Source organism: Henckelia pumila, chromosome 4 (assembly GCF_033568475.1).
Source record: "Henckelia pumila isolate YLH828 chromosome 4, ASM3356847v2, whole genome shotgun sequence".
Classification (NCBI taxonomy): Eukaryota; Viridiplantae; Streptophyta; class Magnoliopsida; order Lamiales; family Gesneriaceae; genus Henckelia; species Henckelia pumila.
The window spans coordinates 76,666,378-76,688,762 of NC_133123.1; the positions used below are offsets into that span (position 1 = coordinate 76,666,378).

The 22,385-nt window shown below is 30.7% G+C and overlaps 2 protein-coding genes and 2 non-coding genes across 4 annotated transcripts; all 4 read right to left on the bottom strand.

Annotated features, from left to right (window-relative positions):
- Positions 1-6,696: 6,696 nt before the first annotated feature.
- LOC140867699 (WRKY transcription factor WRKY51-like) lies at positions 6,697-8,193 on the bottom strand. The gene is made up of 3 exons (XM_073272744.1): positions 7,472-8,193; positions 7,252-7,377; positions 6,697-7,149 (listed from the first exon to the last, which is right to left on the bottom strand). The coding sequence occupies exons 1-3, from the start codon at positions 8,059-8,061 to the stop codon at positions 6,972-6,974; spliced, it is 894 nt and encodes a 297-aa protein (XP_073128845.1). The 5' UTR covers positions 8,062-8,193; the 3' UTR covers positions 6,697-6,971.
- A 6,183-nt stretch (positions 8,194-14,376) lies between these two features.
- Positions 14,377-14,467, bottom strand: LOC140870250 (small nucleolar RNA snoR114). The gene has a single exon (XR_012147220.1). It is a non-coding gene; the product is annotated as a small nucleolar RNA snoR114 (small nucleolar RNA).
- A 12-nt stretch (positions 14,468-14,479) lies between these two features.
- Positions 14,480-14,550, bottom strand: TRNAG-GCC (transfer RNA glycine (anticodon GCC)). Its single transcript has one exon. It is a non-coding gene; the product is annotated as a tRNA-Gly (tRNA).
- A 521-nt stretch (positions 14,551-15,071) lies between these two features.
- On the bottom strand, positions 15,072-18,984 carry LOC140867696 (probable cyclic nucleotide-gated ion channel 14). The gene is made up of 7 exons (XM_073272739.1): positions 18,759-18,984; positions 18,153-18,681; positions 17,454-17,666; positions 17,040-17,341; positions 16,779-16,890; positions 16,445-16,681; positions 15,072-16,083 (listed from the first exon to the last, which is right to left on the bottom strand). Exons 1-7 carry the CDS (start codon positions 18,809-18,811, stop codon positions 15,346-15,348), a joined length of 2,184 nt encoding a protein of 727 aa, XP_073128840.1. The 5' UTR covers positions 18,812-18,984; the 3' UTR covers positions 15,072-15,345.
- Positions 18,985-22,385: the final 3,401 nt, after the last annotated feature.

Genomic DNA, 22,385 nt, shown 5'->3' on the forward strand with positions numbered 1-22,385 from the left:
AAATTTTCATATATATATTTTTTAAAAAAAAATTATTTTTCGGTATTTCGTTATATACAGGTATACCGAAAAAAAAACTTTTACCATACCGATACCTATACCGAAAATTTCGGTACAGTACCGATTTTTTCGGTAATTTTGGTAATTTTTTCGGTACGATTTTCCGGTATTTTGGTATTTTTCTCACCCCTAAATATATATCTATTACTCTTATAAATATATGAGTTCCAATTGTGAATTTTCTAATTTGCCATTATTTATCTTACATACTATTAATTAAATATTTTGTCATTTCCAATGTTTTTTTAGGTTTTCCAATTCATTTTCTACATTAGTCAAATGTAATTAATTTTTGTCCATTTATTTATTCAAGGTATATTAATTGTTAATATTTAATTCATGTCTTAATTTGCTCTTCTTTATCTTACATACTATTAATTAAATATTTTTGTCATTTAAAATGTTTTTTTAGGTTTTCCAATTCATTTTCTAGATTAGCCAAGAGTAATTAATTTTTGTCTATTTATTAATTCAAGGTATATTAATTATTAATATTTAATTCATATCTTAAATTTAAAAAGTTATTAATTGAAATTTATCTTAATTTTGTGTCTATTGATTGTTATTCAAAGCAAATTAATTGTTAAATTTAATTCATTTCTTAAACTAAAAAAATTATTATATTAATTGAAATATGTCTTAATTTATTTATTTGTCTATATCTATATATCTATTATCTATTACTCTACTACTCTTATAAATATATGAGTTCCAATTGTGAATTTTCTAATTTGCCCTTTTTTATCTTACATACTATTAATTAAATATTTTTGTCATTTTCAATGTTTTTTTAGGTTTTCCAATTCATTTTCTACATTAGTCAAAAGTAATTAATTTTTGTCCATTTATTTATTTAAGGTATATTATCTATTATCTATTATCTTGTTAGGATCGAAATAGGTGTGTAGAGGGGGTGAATACACACTTAAAAATATTTTAGAGCTACAATAGCTCGTTCTTGAAATGTTCAAAAATAAACCGAGCACCGATGAAATATATCGAGTTTGGTTTTCAAACCAAGCGGAATACACTCGAAATAATCCTTCGTAGAAACCGAATAAACATTTTGTAAATCATTTGAAAGAATGCAAGTTGAAATAATAAAAACAGTTTGGTTAAAGCATTTTATCAAACACTTTGTGTGTAATATTTTGGTCTATGAAGAACACATAAAATGCTTCAACAATGCATCTTAAAAACAGTGACAATAATAAAGTAAATGCAATAAATAGATACAGATTTGTTTTTGGAAGTTCGAAGGCCAAATCCTTCTACATCTCCCCTTCTTCCACCTCGGAAGGATATACTAGAAGACTTTGATTTATACAACCCATTTGTACAAACCCAATCCGATTTAGGGCTTACCCATTGCCTAAACAAGAACTCCTAGAACTCTCGATCGTAGGCCTCAACCTCACAATCTGTAAAATGTTTTACGTCTTTATGTCAAGACTACAAACACAATCTTTAACGTCTTTGTGTTAAAACTCTCACTCAACTAATCTTGCAAAGCATGTCTCTCGTATGTGTGTGAGTGAGCTCTCTTCAACTCATATACAAAGAAATTGAACATATAAGAGTGTTCTATAAAGTTGGTTTGGTGTAGAGGATTTAACTTTGAAAGCTCTTCTCTTCTTCTTCTTCCTCACACCTTGGGCTTGCTCTCATTCTAGCTTCTTTTTCTTCTATAATCTGCCCATGCTTTTAATCCCCATCAAAAGCTTATGTTTGATTAAAGTGTTGTATTTATAGCCTCCAATAAGCATATGAACGTTAAATACAAGAATATGACTGTTTGAGATGTTTCTGGACACTTTCTGAAGTTGCAACGGTCATATTTGAGTTGTTGTCCATTTTCTGAAGTTGAGCTGATTTACTGTTCATCGGAATGGTATGACCGATTCGATCAGGTCAATATCATCTGGTCTGGTCAAGCTATGATCTGATTTGGTCCGACTTTGATCTGGTTGAGCTTTGATCTGTTCTGGTTCAATTGATCTGGTCTAGAGCAACTTCGATCTCATCTTGTTCACTTGATCTGGTTTGGTCATGTTTGATTTGATCTATTCATTTGCTTATATCTCTTGATTCACTGATTTTTGGGCAAGGTAATGAACATGAAAGTTGTATCCCTTTCTCTTGGCTTTCCATGAAATCAAAAATCGCTCAATTTCGAGTTTTTATATGGGAGATATACTCGAAATACTACGATGTGTCAGAAATTCTGTTATGTAGAACTTCTGTGCAGATCTTGAAATTTCATCGTGCTTTATATGCTTCTTAAACTCCGATTCAGATTGATCTCCTTGATGATGATTTGTAGATCATTGTCTTAGCTTCGTAACGCATACTGAATCATCCCGTTTGGATAATCAAGCTGTAAGTTATGGCCAAAATACCAGGAATGGTATGTTTGATCTGGTTGCTGTAACTTTGATCTGATTTGCATCAAGCTCGATGTTGGGATCAACTTTTCGCCTTGATAACGTCCGAATTAACTAATTTGTCCTGAGATATGACTTGTAGATATTTGAGTAAGCTTTCCAACCGTTTTAGACTCAAGTCATTTGGATCACCGAGCTGTGAGATATGATTGATTTACTGAACTGCGCCAGATTGAGTTATTTGATTTTCAGCTCAAACCTTCAATCTTTGATCTACTAACTACAACACTTGATGAAATATGTTAGAAACACAATAACAAGTTTTGTTATCATCAAAATCAAGATTGTTTGTGTTTCACAACCCAACATATCTATTATCTATTACTCTTATAAAATTTTTTAATTTGCCCTTGTTTATCTTACATACTATTAATTAAATATTTTTGTCATTTTCAATGTTTTTTAGGTTTTCCAATTCATTTTCTACATTAGTCAAAAGTAATTAATTTTTGTCCATTTATTATTCAAGGTATATTATCTATTATCTATTATGTATTACTTTTATAAATATATGAGTTTCAATTGTGAATTTTCTAATTTTCCCTTCTTTATCTCACATACTATTAATTAAATATTTTTGTCATTTTTTTTTTTTTAGGTTTTTCAATTCATTTTCTACATTAGTAAAAAGTAATTAATTTTTGTCCATTTATTTATTCAAGGTATATTAATTTTTAATATTTAATTCTTGTCTTAAATTAAAAAAATTATTCTATTACTCTTATAAATATATTAGTTCCAACTATGAATTTTTTAATTTGCCCTTCTTTATCTTACATACTATTAATTAAATATTTTTGTCATTTACAATGTTTTTTAGGTTTTCCAATTCATTTTCTAGATTAGTCAAGAGTAATTAATTTTTGTCTATTTATTAATTCAAGATATATTAATTTTTAATATTTAATTCATGTATTAAATTTAAAAAGTTATTAATTGAAATTTATCTTAATTTTGTGTCTATTGATTTATTATTCAAAGTAGATTAATTGTTAAATTTAATTCATTTCTTAAACTAAATAATTATTATATTAATTGAAATATGTCTTAATTTATTTATTTGTCTATATCTATATATATATATATATATGTATGTCTATAAAAGTGACACTTTAGTTATTACAATTTTTTATTTAATAATTAATATTTTTTGTAACATTTATGAAAATTTTAGGAACTACAAATGTAATCAACAATATCAATATTTTCTTGTCCAAGGTAAAAAATATACTCATTTCTTTCCACTTATTTAGGCTTATCTGTATTTTCACACACACAGATATATATATATATATATATATATATATATATTAAGTGTTTGAAAAATAACTTTTATAAAGAAATTTCTCATTTTACCCTTATTTAATGAAATTTTAATAAAATAAAATAATTATACAAGTAGTTAATAATATGAATTTAATAGGAATAAATTGTTAAAAGATTAGGACATATGATATTTAATATGAGAACTAAACTATATAATTGAGATAAATAAAAAATAAATATAGTTTACATAAGTGAGACATAGAGAGTATGATTATAACTAAGTTTCATGTTGATATTTGTATTACAATATAATACTTGACTAATAGAATCAATTAATGTTAATTCTTATGAAATCGTAAAAAGTTGCGTGACAAAATGTAGAAAATCAAACTAAATTCAAATCAATTTTTTTAAAATATGATTTTTAATATGAATGATTATAAAAGTTTTTAAATTGTTTAAAATATGATTGTTATCCTCTAAAAAATATATTGTTCTTCACATTTTTTGTCTACTCAAATTTTTATTGCAAATAATATATTTAACATATTATTCTTAAAAATAATATATTAATTATCAAACTCCATATAAATGCTTTTTATGGCATGTAAAACAACATGTGCTTTATATATATATCAAATTTAAAACAACTCAATTGAATTATTATTGAAGAAAATTAAGAATAAAAACATGTTCAAGTCAAAAATTGAGATCGAACTTGTTGATTGTCAAAAATCACGTCAGCAATTGGACTAACAATAGTCGAAAATCAAATGTTAGTGCACCAAAACCAAATTTGACAACTCAATGGACTAAAACTCAAATTTGGACAAGTTAATGAATCAAAAAATCATTTATCTAAAAAAAATTACTGTAGCAAGTCAAGCTACAATAATTGTCTAATGATTAACATGGTTTTTCAGAGAAAAAATAATACGTGATTTATATTTACTTTATCAATAGAAGATCAAAATTCATTTCTAAATAAAGCTTTTAAATAAAGGAAAAATAGTTTTTTTTTGTTCACTAACTTATTTAACATTGTTGAATTGTCAAATATCACGTCAGCAATTGGACTAACAGTAATTGAAAATTAAATTTTAGTGCACCATGACCAAATTTGACAACTCAATGGACTAAAACTTAAATTTGGAGAAGTTAATGAATCAAAAAATCATTTCTCATAAAAAAATTATTGTTTTCTCTTAAAAATCAATATAAGTAAAATTATCATTTAACAAAAATTATTTATGTTGGGTGCAATAATAGTCTCTGAGAGCATTAATCAAAACATGACGCTTGAGATTTTGTATTATTTAAAATTTTGAGTCGTATTGTTATCATCAACTATAAATTTTGGTAAAGCGAGACGTGTTCAGTCATACAATTAATATCATAGTCAAACTCATAGTTTCGATTCATATTAATTGAAAGCACAATTCTTGATCAATCAAATAAAATTGTTGTTACGTGCAACACAAGTATATTTTTCTAATATATATATATATATATATATATATATATATATATAGAGTTTTATATATATATATATAGAGTTTTATTATGTTGTCCACATATCGTGCTCATCTAATATGACCACCATGAGGTGACACAGTGACACTCAACCATTGGATGCACAATTCATTACTTCCAATAGGTGAGTGTCATATCATAGTGAACACATTGAGTGAGCACCATGAGTAAGCATAGTAAAACTCTATATATATATATATATATATATATATAGTAGCAATTAAGCACTCAAATGCCTGTGAACAGTAATTTATTATTTTAAAATAACATATTTTTTAATTAGATTTTTTTCAAATACTTGATATATAATCGATTTTTTTATTAATCAATTGGAATCACTGTATATTTCAAAGTAACATCTTCTTGTCGTAAAATTATTATTAGTTCATGTAGGTCAACAGCATTGAATTCAACGGTTCATGTATTTATTGTTAACTAGGTCATAGCTTTGAATTTAAATTTATATATAAACCCAAAATATATGACCTGTGGCCAAATTAGAAAGTCAAAAGCGTTGAAAATAATGTATATATTGAAAATGGGTAATAATTGAAAGTAATATTTTCCAAATTATTTGAAAACCAATGTTCCAAATATAACAAATATTATTGACTTTTCTTTAAATTATTATTAGAAATATAATATATATATTTTTACTTGAGTATTGTTATAATAAATTTTAAAAATTATGAATCATCATTTGTAGGTTTGATTTCAAATTATCCCCATCAGGATCATATAATTGAATTAAACCACAGCTACAAAGTCTGATTCAAACAAAACTCAAAATTAAAACCTGTAGTTTACAGAGGGTTTTGAATTGTTTCTATAAGGTTTATAATTTTTTTTAAAAAAATAAAGAAATAAATAAAGAAAAAGAATTGAACTCTAGTGTGTAACAATACGAATTGACACAAACTTACGTGAGACGGTATCAAGAATTAATTTAATGAGACATATCTCAGATTTCATTTGACCAATAAAAAGCATTAATTTAATTCAAAATATGAACTGAATTGACATATCTTACGAATATTGATTTGTAAAACCGTCACACTAAAAGCTACTCTCTCTTGATATTATTGGAGTGAACTAATTTGTTTGTACTTTTATTTTCTTTACATTCTCTCAAAAGACGGCCCAAACTTAAAATCCATAATTTCAATTATGCTAAACTTGATAATTTATACTAAAAATTTCACATTTGCTTTAATTAAGATTAAGTTTTTTTTAAAAAAAATCCTAAAAAAAAAGAAAGAAAGAACGACTTGGAGTCATGTTTGACTGATAATTTTATAAAATCCAAAGTAACCTGTCTCAAACATGCCCACACTTTTTGACTTTCTCTTTATTCTATTAATAATTATTCCCCACAATTCCAAGAATCATCCAATAAAAATCAAACAGACCCTATCTACGTAGATTTCTTCACAATTAACCATATAATAAAATAACAACAACAAAAGAATCCAAAGCAAAAGAAATCAGAAGTCGTTTCAACCCAAATGTCTAAAGTCTAAACTATCCTTCCAAATTCAACACTTTTTCTAGGAAATCAGTTCTCTACACCTAACAAATTTACACGTAAACCCCCCAAACCCTTTTCAATTTCACGACACCCCCTCCAACTACCTCGAAATTACAAAATTTTCCCTCCTCCTTCCAATCTCACGTCGCCGACGACTCAACCACAGTTAACTGAGCCTGAGAGGGAGCAGTGATCACCTGCGCCGCGTGCAGGTGCTCCCCGGAGTAAGTCACGAGGAGCATCGTCGGATCGTCGTTCGCCCTCTCCACGTGTTTCTTCGCCGGGCAATTCTTCACCGTGCTGCATTTATAGTAGCCCCTGGAATAATAATTTTTAAAGAAACGAGTTTATTACATGATTGGATCAAAGTTTTTTCTTCGAATTTAGTGTGGATTTTGGTGGTGAATCGGTGATTATTACCGTGGGTATGGCGAATTCTTGATGGGCTTCTGGCCGTACTTTCTCCAAGAATATTCGTCCGCCGGAATATCTGCGATTTTCGAGCTGATTGCAGGGACTTTAATGGTTTTCTTCACCCCGGATTTCCTAAAAAAAAAAAAAGTATCCGTATTCAGTTAAATTTGGAGTGAAAGTGAAATACTAGCAACTTCGGAGTGAAAATGGAGAGGAATGTACGTACTTCTTTTTGCAGTGGCAGAGCGATGGACCGGAGTGGTTATGCTTATGCAACTTATGGTCTCGACATTTCTTGCCGGATACAGGGGGCTCGCCGACGAGGGCAGCGAGTGTAGATGAACCCAGCAACCTCGCCGCCGATCCGCCGCCGCCGCCCTTTCCGTTGGAAACGCTGCCCTCTCCGGTGATCGACGAAAGCAAAGTCGACGAAGAGTTCCCCGAAGTCGATAGACTGAACCACTCCTTATCCATCACCTCACCCGAATCCTTCACAAAACCACCAATCTTCGCAGAAGGTTCGAGAGGCCCAGAGAACAGGTTCAAGGTCTTCTGCGGCGGAGAGGGAGCCTGAGCCAACTCCGGCTGAACCGGGGCGCGGCGGAACCGGGCGTGCCCGGTCCTGTTGAACGTAGAAATCACAGTCCGAAACTTAGACACCGCATGATCAGTAATCTCCCTGCAATCCATCTGATGATTCTGCTTCGAAACCGCTCGAATCAAATCGTCCATGGACTTCAACCCCGCCGCCGCAGCTTCCTGAATCGCCATTTCCCCGTTCTGGTTCCTGGAGTATCCGAACAATTCATCTCCCATAACTCGACAAAAATCGAAATTTTTTTTAATTAAAAAACAGCCCAACTCAAATTTCAAGAATGTTAAAAAATCATGAGAAATCACAGATTCACGAATCAAAATCGAGAGAGAAGGGAATGTGTGAGTGGGGGACACGGCAGGTAAATGGGGGAAGGGGGGAATTGGAATATAATGGCGGAAGAAGGTGGACCGGTTGACCGGGTAACAGTCAATGATTGGATTTCGATCCAACGGCTGAGACTTAGTCTTTGAGGATTTCCATGTTGGACAAAAATATTTCTGTTGAAAACTTGGGTATTGTGGGACCCACTTGGTGGGGAAGAATTTTTGCATGTAGTCATAGATTATATGGGAAGGGGGGTTCAATATGAAATATGGGGATTGCATGGGTGTGATTTGTGAATTTGCGAAATTGGAAGCACTTCATGCTAAACTTTCTTTCGCAGCATACCCCTATTCTAATATTTTTTAAAGTATATATTTAACAAAATTAAAAGCAACGTATTAACTTTAAATTAAAAAAAAATTATTCTATCATTATAATAGTTCATATAAATAAATTTAAAATATACAAAATTATATTTTATATTAAAATTTAATCGTCTTGCACACTTGAGGGCCAAAATTCAATAGCAAAGAACAAGGCAAAGTGAATTTGGTGTGGGATAACCAGATTATGTAATCTCGAGACCAGAATGATTTCATGTCATAATTTAATTGTGAAGCTTTGCCAATTAATGAATGGTCCATAGTGAATTTAATGCTTCTTAGATGGATCCAAAATACACAAAAACTCATGTCACGGATCAATTTTGTGAGACGGATATCCTATTTGGGTTATCCATTAAAAAATATTATTTTTATGTAAAAAAATATTATTTTTTATTGTAAATATGATTAGGATTGACCCGTTTCACGGATAATAATTCGTGAGACCGTCTTACAAAAGACATACTCTCCAAAATAATGCTTCATGAAATTTACTCTTGGTTCCATTACATAGTTTGAAATTATAAATTTAAAATGTATTGAGACGTATTTGGATGGAATGATTTTGAATTTTTTTAAAAAAAATGATCAATTTGGCAGGAAGACGAATTTAATTCGAAAGCTAACTATACTTCGGTTATTCTTTAAAGGGTGTGTTTGATTCAAAATAATTTTATAACTATGCTCGATGAAGAAAATAATAAATTATTTTCAAATTTTAAAAAATAAAATAAAAAGGGCCTTTTATTATTCTCTTTAAAAAGAAATTATAAGATGTGAAAAAATACATTAATCGAGGGGTGATGTGCCATTTCTAGAAATAGAAGTGGAATCTGAAGTCTGACTAAAACGAGATGTATACAGTATATCACAAAGGAAATGGTTGACTAAATTCAGTCTATGCCTTCTCAACCACACGATTACCAATAGCCTTATCAACGGTCAAGATGTAATGGGGAAGGACCATGAATTTGGTGTTAGGATGGTAATTTACTCAGAACTCGATAGAGAATTCGATATTTGATTTGAATGGAGGAGATTGTGGAGGTATTTTTTGGACCCGATTAAATAAATAGGTAATTAGGTATGGGGATTTCGGATTTGGGAATGAAGAAAGATGTAGTAACATCTTACACATGTCCGACCTGAATACCCGATTATATATATATATATATATATATTTATTATATTTAAGAAATTTTAATTATAATTTATTTTTGTTGAATGATGTTAGTTGGATGAAACTTAGAAAATTATTAGTATAACACTATTTTGTAGAATAATGATGTTGAGATAATTATATATAATAATTTTTTATTTCTTATATTATGTTTAGTTTGCTAATTTTCATTTTATCTTTCTTTTTTTTCGCATTGTTCTTATAAAAATTTGGTGAATAAGCATATTTTTATATAAGCATATTTCAGAAGTTTCTATTTACGATTATTATATATATTCATTCTCAATTTACTGGGAAGGTGATTTAGAGTTTTAATGTTCGTATTCGATCGATATTTTGATTGAATACATGATTAAGAAAAAGAATGAAAATTCAATATGATTATAATCTAGTGGACCTTAATATTCCTCCCTTGAAACTGGACATTGCAAGTCTTTGGTATAAGATTAGAGATGTAAAAAAATGTTGGTGGTTTCCCATTTAACCGAACGCGTTGCTTGCTTTGTTGAAATATATCAAATTTTTAAAAGCAATAATTGTAATTGAAACGTGTAAATGCCACTAATATTCATGAGCTACTCGAAATAAAGGCTTATTTTTCAATTATAACTTTTGGAATTGATTTAACACACACAAAAAAAAGTGTAAAACTGTATCGTTAGTCAATATTGTGAGTTAGTTCTTCGATTAAATTTGAACATAAAAAAATATTATTTTCATTCCAAAAATTAAATATACTTTTTACCAAAAATATGGATCAAATCAATTCGTTTTACAATATAAATTTATGAAACAATCTCACAAAAGTCAACTGTTTTATTGAAATTGAAACGTGTAAATGAAACTAATTAATATTCACACGGTCTTATGCAACGGTTATCTACTTCAGATTTCAGAATACCACAATAGTTGACTTATTTATTTATTAAAAGAAATGGAAGAGGTTCACTCCTCTAATCTATTTTAAGTATCGGAAAATGGGAAAACTTTAAGATGGGCATGTTATAAAAATAAATCACATCTAAAATATACAAAACTTCCCATATAAATTAAACTAATAACCTTAAAATAACCTACCTTTTTTTTTAAAAAAAAATGTAACTATCTAGCTAGAAACATTAATGTGCAAAAATTATATTTCATGATGTATTGATATTAAAAAAAAAATAAAAATTCGAAAAACTCTCTCAAATTTTAATCTCTCTCATTGGATTAAGGCCATCTCCAATTAGGCAACAATTTAGCGTAAAATTAGTGCTTGAACTGGAGCTCCAATTCAACGCTATTCTTGACGTTAGGATGGTGTAATGCTACAGTGCTGCACCAAAATTGGTGCAATATTATAGCAACGCTATCTTAGATAAGTTATTATTTTTTCTTTTATTTTTTTTATTTCTGATTTTATTATAATATATTGAAGTCTTATTGCTAACAATTTAATTATATTATTATGTAAATTTGTAACTATTTATTTTAAAATTTTTATTTATTACATAAGTGACTAAATTTATGTTTTGAATTATATTATTAATTGAATAAAGACAACCAATTTTAATTTGATAACTATGAATGTTTATATATAATTGTTTTTATTTAATATTATTTTTATGTGTAATATATTTTAATAGTAACTTTTATAATTAAATTAAATCAAGTAATAAGTTTGATTTTTTTAAATGAATAAAATTCAATATTTTAACTACTTAAAGTAATCGTTTGAATTATATAAATTATGTAATTATAATCAATCATTTGTGGGATTTATTTAGTAATCGACTATTTGTGGGATTTATATAGTAATTCAATTAATTAAAACTTGAAACATCATTTTAGTTATTTATTGTATTTTAGTAACTTATGTTCAGATTATTTTTATGTGTGATTTTAATTTTTTGAATAGTTAATTAATTACATTCAATTAATTAATAAGTTTAATTATTTAAAATAATAAAATTAATTATTTATAATTTTTAATTATAATTCTTAAAATATTTTTAATTTAAAATTTTAATTCATTAATCTTTCTAGTGAATATCTATATAGAAATTATTTTAGATATTATTGATATTTTAATTATGTTGTTTAAAAATATTTAGTTGAATAAATTAGTTGTTGAGAATAAAATAATAGAGAATATTCCTTTAGTGTGAAGTTTTAAATTTAATGGGTTGGAGATGAGTTTTGGATTTGATGTAGGAATTAAACTATTTTGAAGTCAGTGTTTGACCGACGATTTTAGTTGAAAAAATTCTAGCAACTGAACTAGGTCAAGTTATAATATAGTTGGACTGAGTCCAAGTCGATCCCACAGAGACTACTGTTTAAATACTAAGATATAAATTATTTAAATTAATTTAGGCTAAATAAAATGAAGGATTTTATGAATTAACTACTAATTAAAATAAACTAAATTATTCTAAAGCGGAAATTTTTATTAAATTAAAATAGCAGAATAAATTTAAGATGGATTCAAATTTCAGAAAAATGATCAGGAACACACAACGGTACCAGATATCGATGATTGCCACGTATTGGATTAATCAAGTAAGAATCATTCATATTCACGACGAAATTTCCTAAAATAATTATTAATCTATTTCTAGAATTAATAATTCTATTTTCATTTAATAGTCCAATTATTTCTAATTGAATTGAATTAAACAAAAACGCATTCACGAGTTATGAAATTTCAGCTTTCGCCTAAAATTGCAAACTGAAACCGAATACTATTTCTAGTTGGTTTTACCATGTCTTGATCAATATTTTTGAAGCTAATTTCAATCTCTTCTTTTTCAATTCCAAATCGAACAACAAACATGCAATTAATTGGCCAGATTAAAAACAAAATTTATGCACAAATATCAATCAATAGATATTTCATAAATAAAAAATCAACCAATCCATTTCATGAACAAAAATCAATAGTTTGGCCCTATCGTGGCCCCGGTCAAAAGACGACTACTCCATAATATCAAAAAAATACAAAATTCTCATGTTTGAATTCAACATAAATAAATCAAAAAAATAAGAATAAATAAAATGTCAGTGATGATGCCGAATCTTGCTTGTGTTCTTCGTTTCTGCTCTCAGCCGTCAAATCTCTAATCTGGCAAAAGTTCAAAAATCAAAAGTCTCTCTCAATTAGGGTTTGATTCCCTTTTATATTTTTCTCCAAAAACCTTAATTTCCTCCAAAATATTTGTTCAGTATTGCCCAAAATAAATGAGTTCCAAAATTTTCAAATTCTGCACGAATTATTTTTTTCCACATTTGCGGCATACACGGACCCCGGACATGGTCCGTGCCTAGGTCCGTGTATTTAAATTCCAGCTCAAACAGTTTACGAAGATGCACAGACCCCCCTCCAGACGATGCGCGGGGTCCGTGCATTTTTCTGGGATGAACTACTCCAAATTCGATGATACACGGACCCTCTTCCAGATGGTACCCTGGGTCTGTGCATTATCTTTCTTCAAATCTCTATTGCTTCGAAGGTGCACGAACCATCTTCCAAAGTATGAAGAGGGTTCGTGCATTAAATTCTCTTCAATCCTCCTGACCACTTATGATTTTTTCGTGTTTTTCGGCCAAGTTCCAACGTGACATTGAAATGTTTGACTTTTTCTTCAATATTCAATTCTTCTAAAATATTAGTCATATTTACAAACATAGAAAATATGATGATTTAAGCGCAAAACTCGGAATAAAAATGTCAAATAAGCACGAATACGGCAAAATAAAATGTCAAATAAGCTATAAGATTCGTGCTTATCAGTGTTACACCAAAATAACGTAATAAGTTAAAGATGGTCTAAGAACCAAATAATTTGTTGCACATTTAGCTAATAGCCTTATGACTTCTGAGGTAATCTGAACTTAAACATCAGAAAATATTAGTCTTGCATGCTCACATTTTATTTTATTAAGCTTCTTTATCAAATGAATCTCTAGAAACTTTAATGAGCAAAAATTATATTTCATGTATTGATATTAAGTTTGCAATATTACAAGTAAATTGATCTTTATTTTTGCAAAAACTATTCTTAAGAATCTTAGGTTGTGCTTGGATGGAAAGATTTCAAATTCATGAATTTCGATTCTATTTAGTTGTTAACAGTGAAGTAATAGATCAAATCCTAACACATTACTTATTTATACATTAATTATATAGAGTAGAATGCATTTCAAATGCATCAATTATTGGGTGGACTTGAAATCTATCCTAGTTAATATGAAATATCATATAAACATGCATGAAAAGAGTAGATTTGAAGTTTATGTTGTTACTTCTCTAAACAACAAAAATATATTTTAATATATTTGAAATCTATGGATTTGAAATCCTTTCATTCAAGCACAACTTTATAGTCTTTTGTAACTTCCAAGTAATTATTTTAACAATAAATAAGCCTTAAATCTAATTTTAAATTAATTTACTAAAATATTTGAATAAAATATTTGGCAGAACAAGGCCTATCTACATGCAAGTATATCAAAAAAATGCATGCTTATATTTCAAAACACACACACATGACGCGTATATATTAAGATTCTAAAAAGATTTAAAAATAATATTTAGTATATATTTATTTAATTCAAGAATTTTAGAAACCAATTAAATAAAAAAAAAAGAAAAAAAGATTTAAGAGCTCAGATGCGCCTGTAGAGTCGTCCTTAAATCGGACGGTAGTGGAGACCCAAATCACCACTGTCGGCGCCGAATAATCCTCACAGCCAAATCTTATTTAATGCACCAGCCGGGAATCGAACCCGGGTCTGTACCGTGGCAGGATACTATTCTACCACTAGACCACTGGTTCTATTTTGATGGATTGATGGACGCTATTGTATTTAACTTAGTTTCTTTGGTAAACCTCGATTTTTATTGCCCTGAAAGGTGAAAACCCATAGCAAGTTAGCAACATATTAGACGATGCTCTCGAGTCTTGTCAAGTAGTATAAAAGAAAGTTTCAATCTTTGCCAAATCTTTTGAGTGTCCCAAATCTATTTGGTTGGGACGTAGGATTGATTATCTGATACTTCGTTCCAAAATTGAAATCCTGACGCTAAATGGAATATAAATTATTGGTTAAACCATTTCAGATTTAACGGTGCCAGAAACCAAACTTCATCAAACCGACCACCACATAACTTGTGAGTTGTACCATTACTTTATCACATTTGTGGTCATTTTTCAAAAATAAATATACCATATTTATCCAGTATATTATACCCCAAAATCCAAATTATGTTTTGCACGCTTTTAGAAGCATTTCTGTAATGTAACTATGCCAGAAACCAAACTTCAATCCATGTTTCTGGCCAGCTGTACAGGAAAAATATTGTCTTTCATGTGACTAAAAGAGTAGAAATTTCGCTCAATTATGAATCTTCTTTAGCAGAAAGGGAAAAAAAAAAACTGAAATGTAGTTTGCTGCTGCGAAGGGGAGAGAGTTTCCTAAAAGCATGCAAACTCGACAGTCGTGTGACGTGACGACTTCAGTCGATTCCTGTACAAGTTCTTCTGACCTATGGACTGGTACCGCTGTATGTTCATCAATAATTATTGGTTATTACACTAGCCTTTAATCTTGACAATGTAGAGAGAGTTTAACTAATCATCATCAGGCTCAGCTGAAAAATCGGGCTCTTCTGGCTTCGGCAGCTTTGGCAATTCAACATCTTTGATCTTCTGAGCTCCTTTCCTCGTATTTGCAGCGAATCTTGAAGCTAATATGGTGACTCCCAATTGCTGTTTTGTTTGAAAAATGTTTGATGATGCAGATTGATCCCCATGATCTTCGCTTTCAACTGTCTCAACAGGGAATTCTATGTCAGGGGACAAAGAAAACGACTCCCTCATGCTCAAATCTTTCGCCATCATTCTCTTTCTGCATCGTCTCCAGGCTGCCTGAATGAAACAGGCGGCCCAGGCTCTCCAGTGATGAGAGTAATACCGAAAAGTATGCTGCAGCTTCTTGCTGTGGAGTCGTCTGAACTGATTCGCAACAAACCTGAGGTCTTCTGCTCTCAGTGCAAATGCTTCAACTTCAGTGAGCGATCTCACGGTTCTTGTGGAAGAAGGCAAGTTGAGGGATGACCTTGGAAGCAATGCCCATGCGAGCAGTTCCTCGCCGCAAAACTCACCTTGCCTCAAAGTTGTGGAGTTGAAGAATCCTGTTCGCCCTCCATTTGTTGTTGAGCTCTCGAGAGTACCTCGAATAATGAAGAGCATCTCTGTGACGGGATCACCCTCACGAACAATGTATGTGCCTTGAGTGCTTAAGGATGACACTAGGCGCTCACATATTGCATCAAGAAGTTGATCATCCATTTGTGAGAAGAAAGGAACCTGAAACGAGGAATAGCATATAGTGAATTTATCGTACCAGAACTTACCATGAGACCAGGCATTTCTCATTATAAGGAACGCTATATAGCTCATTCTATCTATGCAACATAAATATTTTAAATCGTCAACAGTCCAAAAATGTTATGATTCGACCATTATGCTACGGAGCACAATGAAAACAATCATGGCTACCCAAATCTTATGCGTCAACTATTATGCTATGCGGGACAATGGAAACACTCGTTGCTACCTAACACGTACAATAGGAAAAGGTGAAAAATTAGAATCTTTAACAACCACTCAATCTGTGTAATGAACAGTCTGTGTAATTGAAAGAGAGATGAGTACACAAAAATCTTACACGTCGAACAAGATCTAAACAAAGGTGACGTTGAATATCACGTCGAAGATCTGCTGGCAAAGCTTGTAGGATAGACTCTTCATTAACCCCTCTTGTTGTAAGCCATTTGTATTGTGTGAAACGTCTCACACGTTGCTGCAAGTTTTCTGGTAATTGGCGATGCCTCATCCATTCCTCAGTGTCACGACGCTTGAGTCTCCACTCCTCAAGCCTCACAGTGATAGATTGCATATAGGTCTAATAGGGGGGAAAAAAGAAAAAGATAAGGGACAGGGAAGCAATGTGAAATCATACAAAGCCAAGAATTTGAATATGAAGATTGATTCTTGGAAACCTGCATATTTCCAATTAAATGGGCAAAAAGAACAAGCCCCACGATGGCAATTAGTATAGCAAACAATGTTTCGCCAACAAATGTGCTTGTTGCCAATGTCTGACCGTAAGAACTGCGACGTAGAACAAAAATGAACTCAAAATTAATAATTACAAAGAAAAAAATGCAGTAAACCAGCCACATTTCTACCAGATTTTTAAAAAAATGACGAGATTCTCGAGCTACCAACAACTCAAAACTTGGAAGCATAATCCATCATACCTTAGGTTTTGCAAACCCCACCATAGGCAATAGAAGTACTTCTCCAAGAATTTAGATGAGACCACGTTGTTTCCAATAGCATTTCCAAATATTCCATAATTGAAAAATGTAGTATTATCAGGACTGCAGTTAGTGAAAACAAGTGTACTTTGTACCCACTGTGACCGGTCAGCCTGGTTCAAAGTACCACAGTCGAGAAAACGAAGGGAGCATCCGGTACTATTGGCTTCATTCCTGCAAGCTGATTTCAGACATGTTGCATGTCTCTCAATTGATAATACATACCAAGAGGCCCCCAAGACCTGCAAAAATAAGCTAAGTTGTTACTTTAAAAAGAAACCATTGTTTTTGGTGAGTTGTATATCTAAACATTTCATCGCTGCAAATTTGCCCGGGTGAAAATTGGGGATGTACATGGCTTGCTAACATGTAGAGCAGCAAGTTATATGCAGCACCAGCCCAGGCGGTCTTTGTAACGACTCCGGTTGCTTTAATAATCTGAGAACTTAATGGGAAAATCAGGTATAATCTTGGAATATACTGGAGCAGAACGATCAGTACTAGAGCGTTATTGGTATGATCAGCATGGGAGCTTCTAATTGCAGGTAGTATGGACCATATGACAATCTGTAAAAGTAGAGTAAAACATCGAAACTTGTACACAAATATGATAAAGTTAATTCAGTGAGGCCATAGAATACAAGTGCTTCATAAAGACCAAGATCCCTTTGAGATTTCGTGTTTATAATCGTCATAGAACAAGAGTTTGACACAGTATTTTGACTCACCTAAAAGTAAACATCATACTTTTTTTATGGAAGACACTGAGACTGAAATTTGTTCACAATTCAGGTGTTTTTCCCCCAATCACAAGAGACTAAATCCGCCTTCACATATGAAAACTTCACCCCTATATTTTACAGAGCTTCACCTGCCTAATATGACTAATTTATTCGATCGGCACATACAATAGACACTAAATATCATTTTACTCCAAATTTTATATGTAGATAACTTGTACACAAAATAATCATAATTAAACCAGATCATCAAATTGACTCAACATGCAAAGGCTTTAGAACAGCTAATCAACACCATGCATAAAAAAATCACCTGAGGAAGAGGCAGAGCTGCAATGGCATCTATAAAAAATTCTGACTTCAGATATCTCTTTCCTATCTTATTCAGATCCATAACAAGTTCACCTTTTCCAAACACCCTCGAGCTAGGAGATACATATGCAGTCCTAAACTTTATTACAATGTGTAAGAAATAAAAAACATCGGCCACTGTCCGAAAGCAAGTGACAATTATCCCCAAATTGAGGTCTGTTTGCATACATGAGGAAGTATCCTGATTCAACACAGATGGGAGGTAGAAAAACAAAGGATCCACAAAGAGTGCAACCAAACAAGAAAACAAGAAAATCCTGTTCCATTTCAAGACAAGTTCACTCCCAGGATCCAAGATTGTCTTTTTCTCAGGTTCTTGGCCTTCTGGAAAAACCTTTGACCTACCCAATTTAGGAATCTTGTCTCCATATCCACCTTCAGATTTCCCTAAATGCCCAAAATTTTTATACAAGGGCAGTTGCTTCTCATGGTGTTGGGCATCATTGTTTTGTTTTTCTCCGTTCATAAACCTATATAAAAAATTTTTACGTGAACCCCTCAATCAACTTCTCATGCAACAAACCAGGAACAAATACACAAATCTCACCTCACTTGCTTATCTTTCTTGAATTCCATGCCTGAATTCTTGTCAAGAAACATCCACTAAATCCCAGCTGCTCCTATAACACCATTTGTGCACTTTGAAGCCATTTCAAAAAGAAATGATTGTGGGATGAGAAAAAATATTTAAATCCCAAGTTCAAGACTTTGTCAAGTTTGAGCAATTTTGAAGGGAGCAAGTGGGAAAATGGGTGCCCAAATCCTTCAAAATGTCTTTTTGTGGATGAGTTGGAGGCTGATTCTGTATGTGGTTGACTTGTTACTCATAAAGCACGCAGCTGTGAAAAGAACAGCTAATTTCAGTTGTTCATTAATTTGTGCATTAATCGAAGCAGAAGCTGAAGCAATAGCAATAGCAATGCAACTCTTACTGCTCACTCCCCAGCTGTATTATTTCGATTTACGGTGGATGCATTAAATTCTTGATTCTAATTTTTTTTTTAAACTGATTCTAATAGTTTGTTTTTGTGAATTTAATCCAGATTAATCTTATATACATCCCATCATTTTGCATTCAATTTTTTTTTCTTTGAGATACCATCATTTGCATTTTATTTCTCGAAAAAGTCTATGCTATCCAAGGGTACTGTCCTTGGGGTTTTAACCAATCACGGTACGTGGGGTCCACTAATTTTAACCAATCACGGATTGTCACGCCACCCCAAGGGCAAATATAGCTACAAAGAAACCCAATAATTTTTTTTTAAAAAAAAACAACTTTGAATCACAAAACTAAAATAAAAAAGCATTTATAATTAAGTTCAACAAATAGTCCAAAGAATGCTAAAATTGGTTTTATACAAATTTTTTGATTTTGATTTTTTTTTTCCTTCTGGCAGTCCCTTGGGGTGGCGTGAACTTTCCCTATTTTTCTATCTGTGCCAAAGAAAAAAAAATCAAAATCAAAAATTTTGTATAAAACCAATTTTAGCATTCTTTGGACTATTTGTTGAACTTAATTATAAATACTTTTTTATTTTAGTTTTGTGATTCAAAGTTGTTGTTTTTTTTTAAAAAAAAATTATTGGGTTTCTTTGTAGCTATATTTGTTAGCTTATTAAGCTGCCCATTTTAATTTGGAAGTTGCAATCATATTTTATTGTAATTTTCGGAACTTTTGTTCCAAAATAATTGGCATGATTTAGGAAATCTGCCAGCTTGTTAGGCTCCAAGCTGTTTTAATTTTCATTGAACTTATAATTTGACAATATTTGTTAAATCTGAATGAGATTGCGAAATTTTATGAGAATCAATTTTAAATTATTTTCGGAGTAAAGGAAAAAATCAAATAATTTTTCTTATTGCTTATAAATAAATAATTTTGTATTAGCAAATATTAAACAGAATCATGACCGTTTGGTAAGAATAAAATTTTCATTAATTGATAACATATGTTAAAGTCTTACTCGTTTCTGATCGTTAAAATTTCTCAAAATCCCAACATTTCCTAAATTCCATCTTATTCCCGTCCAAAAAAATCCTAACCCAAATTTTTTTCAACTCGAATTTTTGGAATTTTTTCCGTCTCGATTAATATCGGGTGAGGGATCGAAAATAAAAATATTTTTCCGACCCATCCCAAAATAATTTACAATTTATTTTATTAATATATTGAATTAAATGTTATTGGGCTTCAGCTTATATAATAACTATTTGTGGACTTAATTCACATAATTATTTATTGTTGGATTGATCAAATCATTGAATCACAAAATGACTTTATTCTCGTGTATTTTTTTCAAAAATTTAAAAATTTAATTAATTCATATTTATAATTATTTAATTACAACAAATATGTAGAAAAAGATATATAATTTGACCATATATTTAACAAAATTTATCTAATAATTTGTATACGAATATTTTATAATAGTTATTCGATGCACAATATGATATTTATCGCTTGACAATTTCATGTTTCTTTAAAAAATAAATCTCTAAATAATATTTTTTCAAAAAAATAAGAACACATTTTTCGTTTGGTTTTTTAAACAAAATCTTGAACACGAAAAATTATCGAGATATCTCCTTTCTATCGACGAGATTCCGAATGCTCGGGTCTCGAAATGTGTCGGATACGGGATCGAGAGTAAAAAATGTTTCGATTCTTTTCAGAATAAGAATTAGGTAGAAGGATTCTCACCCCTAATGTTATTTATCTCAAAAGCCAAACGATTGTTCTAACAATTGGAACTGAAATTGGCTTTAAAAAAAAAACAAAAAAACAAAACAATTGGAACTGAAATAGTAAACGATCCTTGGCTGGCCGATTCTCAATTATTCCATTTGTCACTTTGTATTTTAGCTGATTCACATAGATATGTTGCAGGCCAATTGATTTAATTTTTTAGCATATACAAATCACTTTTGAATAAAATAATGGCACTAACCACAGTTTAAAGTGTTATAATTGTTTCGTAATTTTATTTAATATTTTTCTACTACGACATGGGTAGAAATCATTTTAATGCATGTTTTAAAAATGATCTTTCAATGTATATTTTATGAGTCAATTATGAATAAATCCCCAAATCAAAACCTTTCTTTCTCCCAATTCCCTCCCTTAAAGATTCTTTCTTCGCAACTTGATTATTTTAATATTTAATTCTTGTACTCAATATGGGTTGTTTTGTGCTTAGATCTGAAGGTTTTATACTTATATCTAAAGATCTCTGTGCTTATATCTCATGTTTTAATGCTTATTTTGGAACAAAGAATTATGTGCAAAAAATGGTATCAGAGCCTTAGGTTAAATATTCAGACTTAATATTATTCGTTAACTCATACTTTTCTTTGTTGAGGAGAAGATTTTTTACAAAAGATGACTTCAAACGAAGGTTTGAATCAAGATGATTTTATTTATATGAAATCCTATAAACAAGTTAATCTGTTCACAATAGATTACTTACGACAGAAAGATGATTTCTAACTCTCAATTTTTAGAAATTACCCCAGATTCCTCTAAACTCTCCGGAGATCTTAGAGAAATTCAAAAGACGGTACAATATTACAGCAATCAGCTGTATGAAATACCTCGGTAGATTGAAGGAATCCTTAAGAAACAAGAAGAAATTCTTGTAACCCTAAAGGATCTTCAAACTAAAATCACAAATCTAGAACAAACTTCAGGTTCTAGAAAAGAAAATACAGGAGGAAGGTTATCACTCTCATTTGGTACCGAACCGTTGTTACATCAGAAAGGTAAAACCAAAATGGTTCAAAAACCTTTAACTGATGATGAAAGGATGATTAATCTTATAAAATCAGTATCAGAGAAAAACACTATCTGATGACTACTTTAGAGAGATTAAATCTCGAGGATCTACAAGATCTCGCAGATTCTTTTGCGAATCTCAAAGTAGTAGATCTAAAAATGAACTCCCCTGAGGGTGAACAACCCATAGGAAATCCCCCAAGATATGCGGTTAAAACAGAAGAACCACATGGTGAGTTTCAGGTTGAAGAAAATTCACATCCAGCAGGAACCAGATCAAGAAGGAGTAAAATTCCACTCCATCAAACTCCTTACGGAAAAACTGTTTTAGATCCAATATATCCTTACGGGGTTATGTTAAACCTTGATGTTTTGAACTTCAAAAACAGAGAAGATCTT

What these genes read in the sequence shown, in the direction of transcription:
- LOC140867699 (XM_073272744.1), bottom strand. Translation starts at nt 8,061, where the DNA reads ATGGGAGATGAATTGTTCGGATACTCCAGGAACCAGAACGGGGAAATG. An exon ending in CTCTGCCACTGCAAAAAGAA is followed by an intron (nt 7,378 to 7,471) that starts GTACGTACATTC and finishes TTTTTTTTTTAG; the next exon opens with GAAATCCGGGGTGAAGAAAA. An exon ending in AAGAATTCGCCATACCCACG is followed by an intron (nt 7,150 to 7,251) that starts GTAATAATCACC and finishes TTATTATTCCAG; the next exon opens with GGGCTACTATAAATGCAGCA.
- LOC140867696 (XM_073272739.1), bottom strand. Translation starts at nt 18,811, where the DNA reads ATGTTTCTTGACAAGAATTCAGGCATGGAATTCAAGAAAGATAAGCAA. An exon ending in CAGCTCTGCCTCTTCCTCAG is followed by an intron (nt 17,667 to 18,152) that starts GTGATTTTTTTA and finishes CTACTTTTACAG; the next exon opens with ATTGTCATATGGTCCATACT. An exon ending in TCTACATGTTAGCAAGCCAT is followed by an intron (nt 17,342 to 17,453) that starts GTACATCCCCAA and finishes TTATTTTTGCAG; the next exon opens with GTCTTGGGGGCCTCTTGGTA.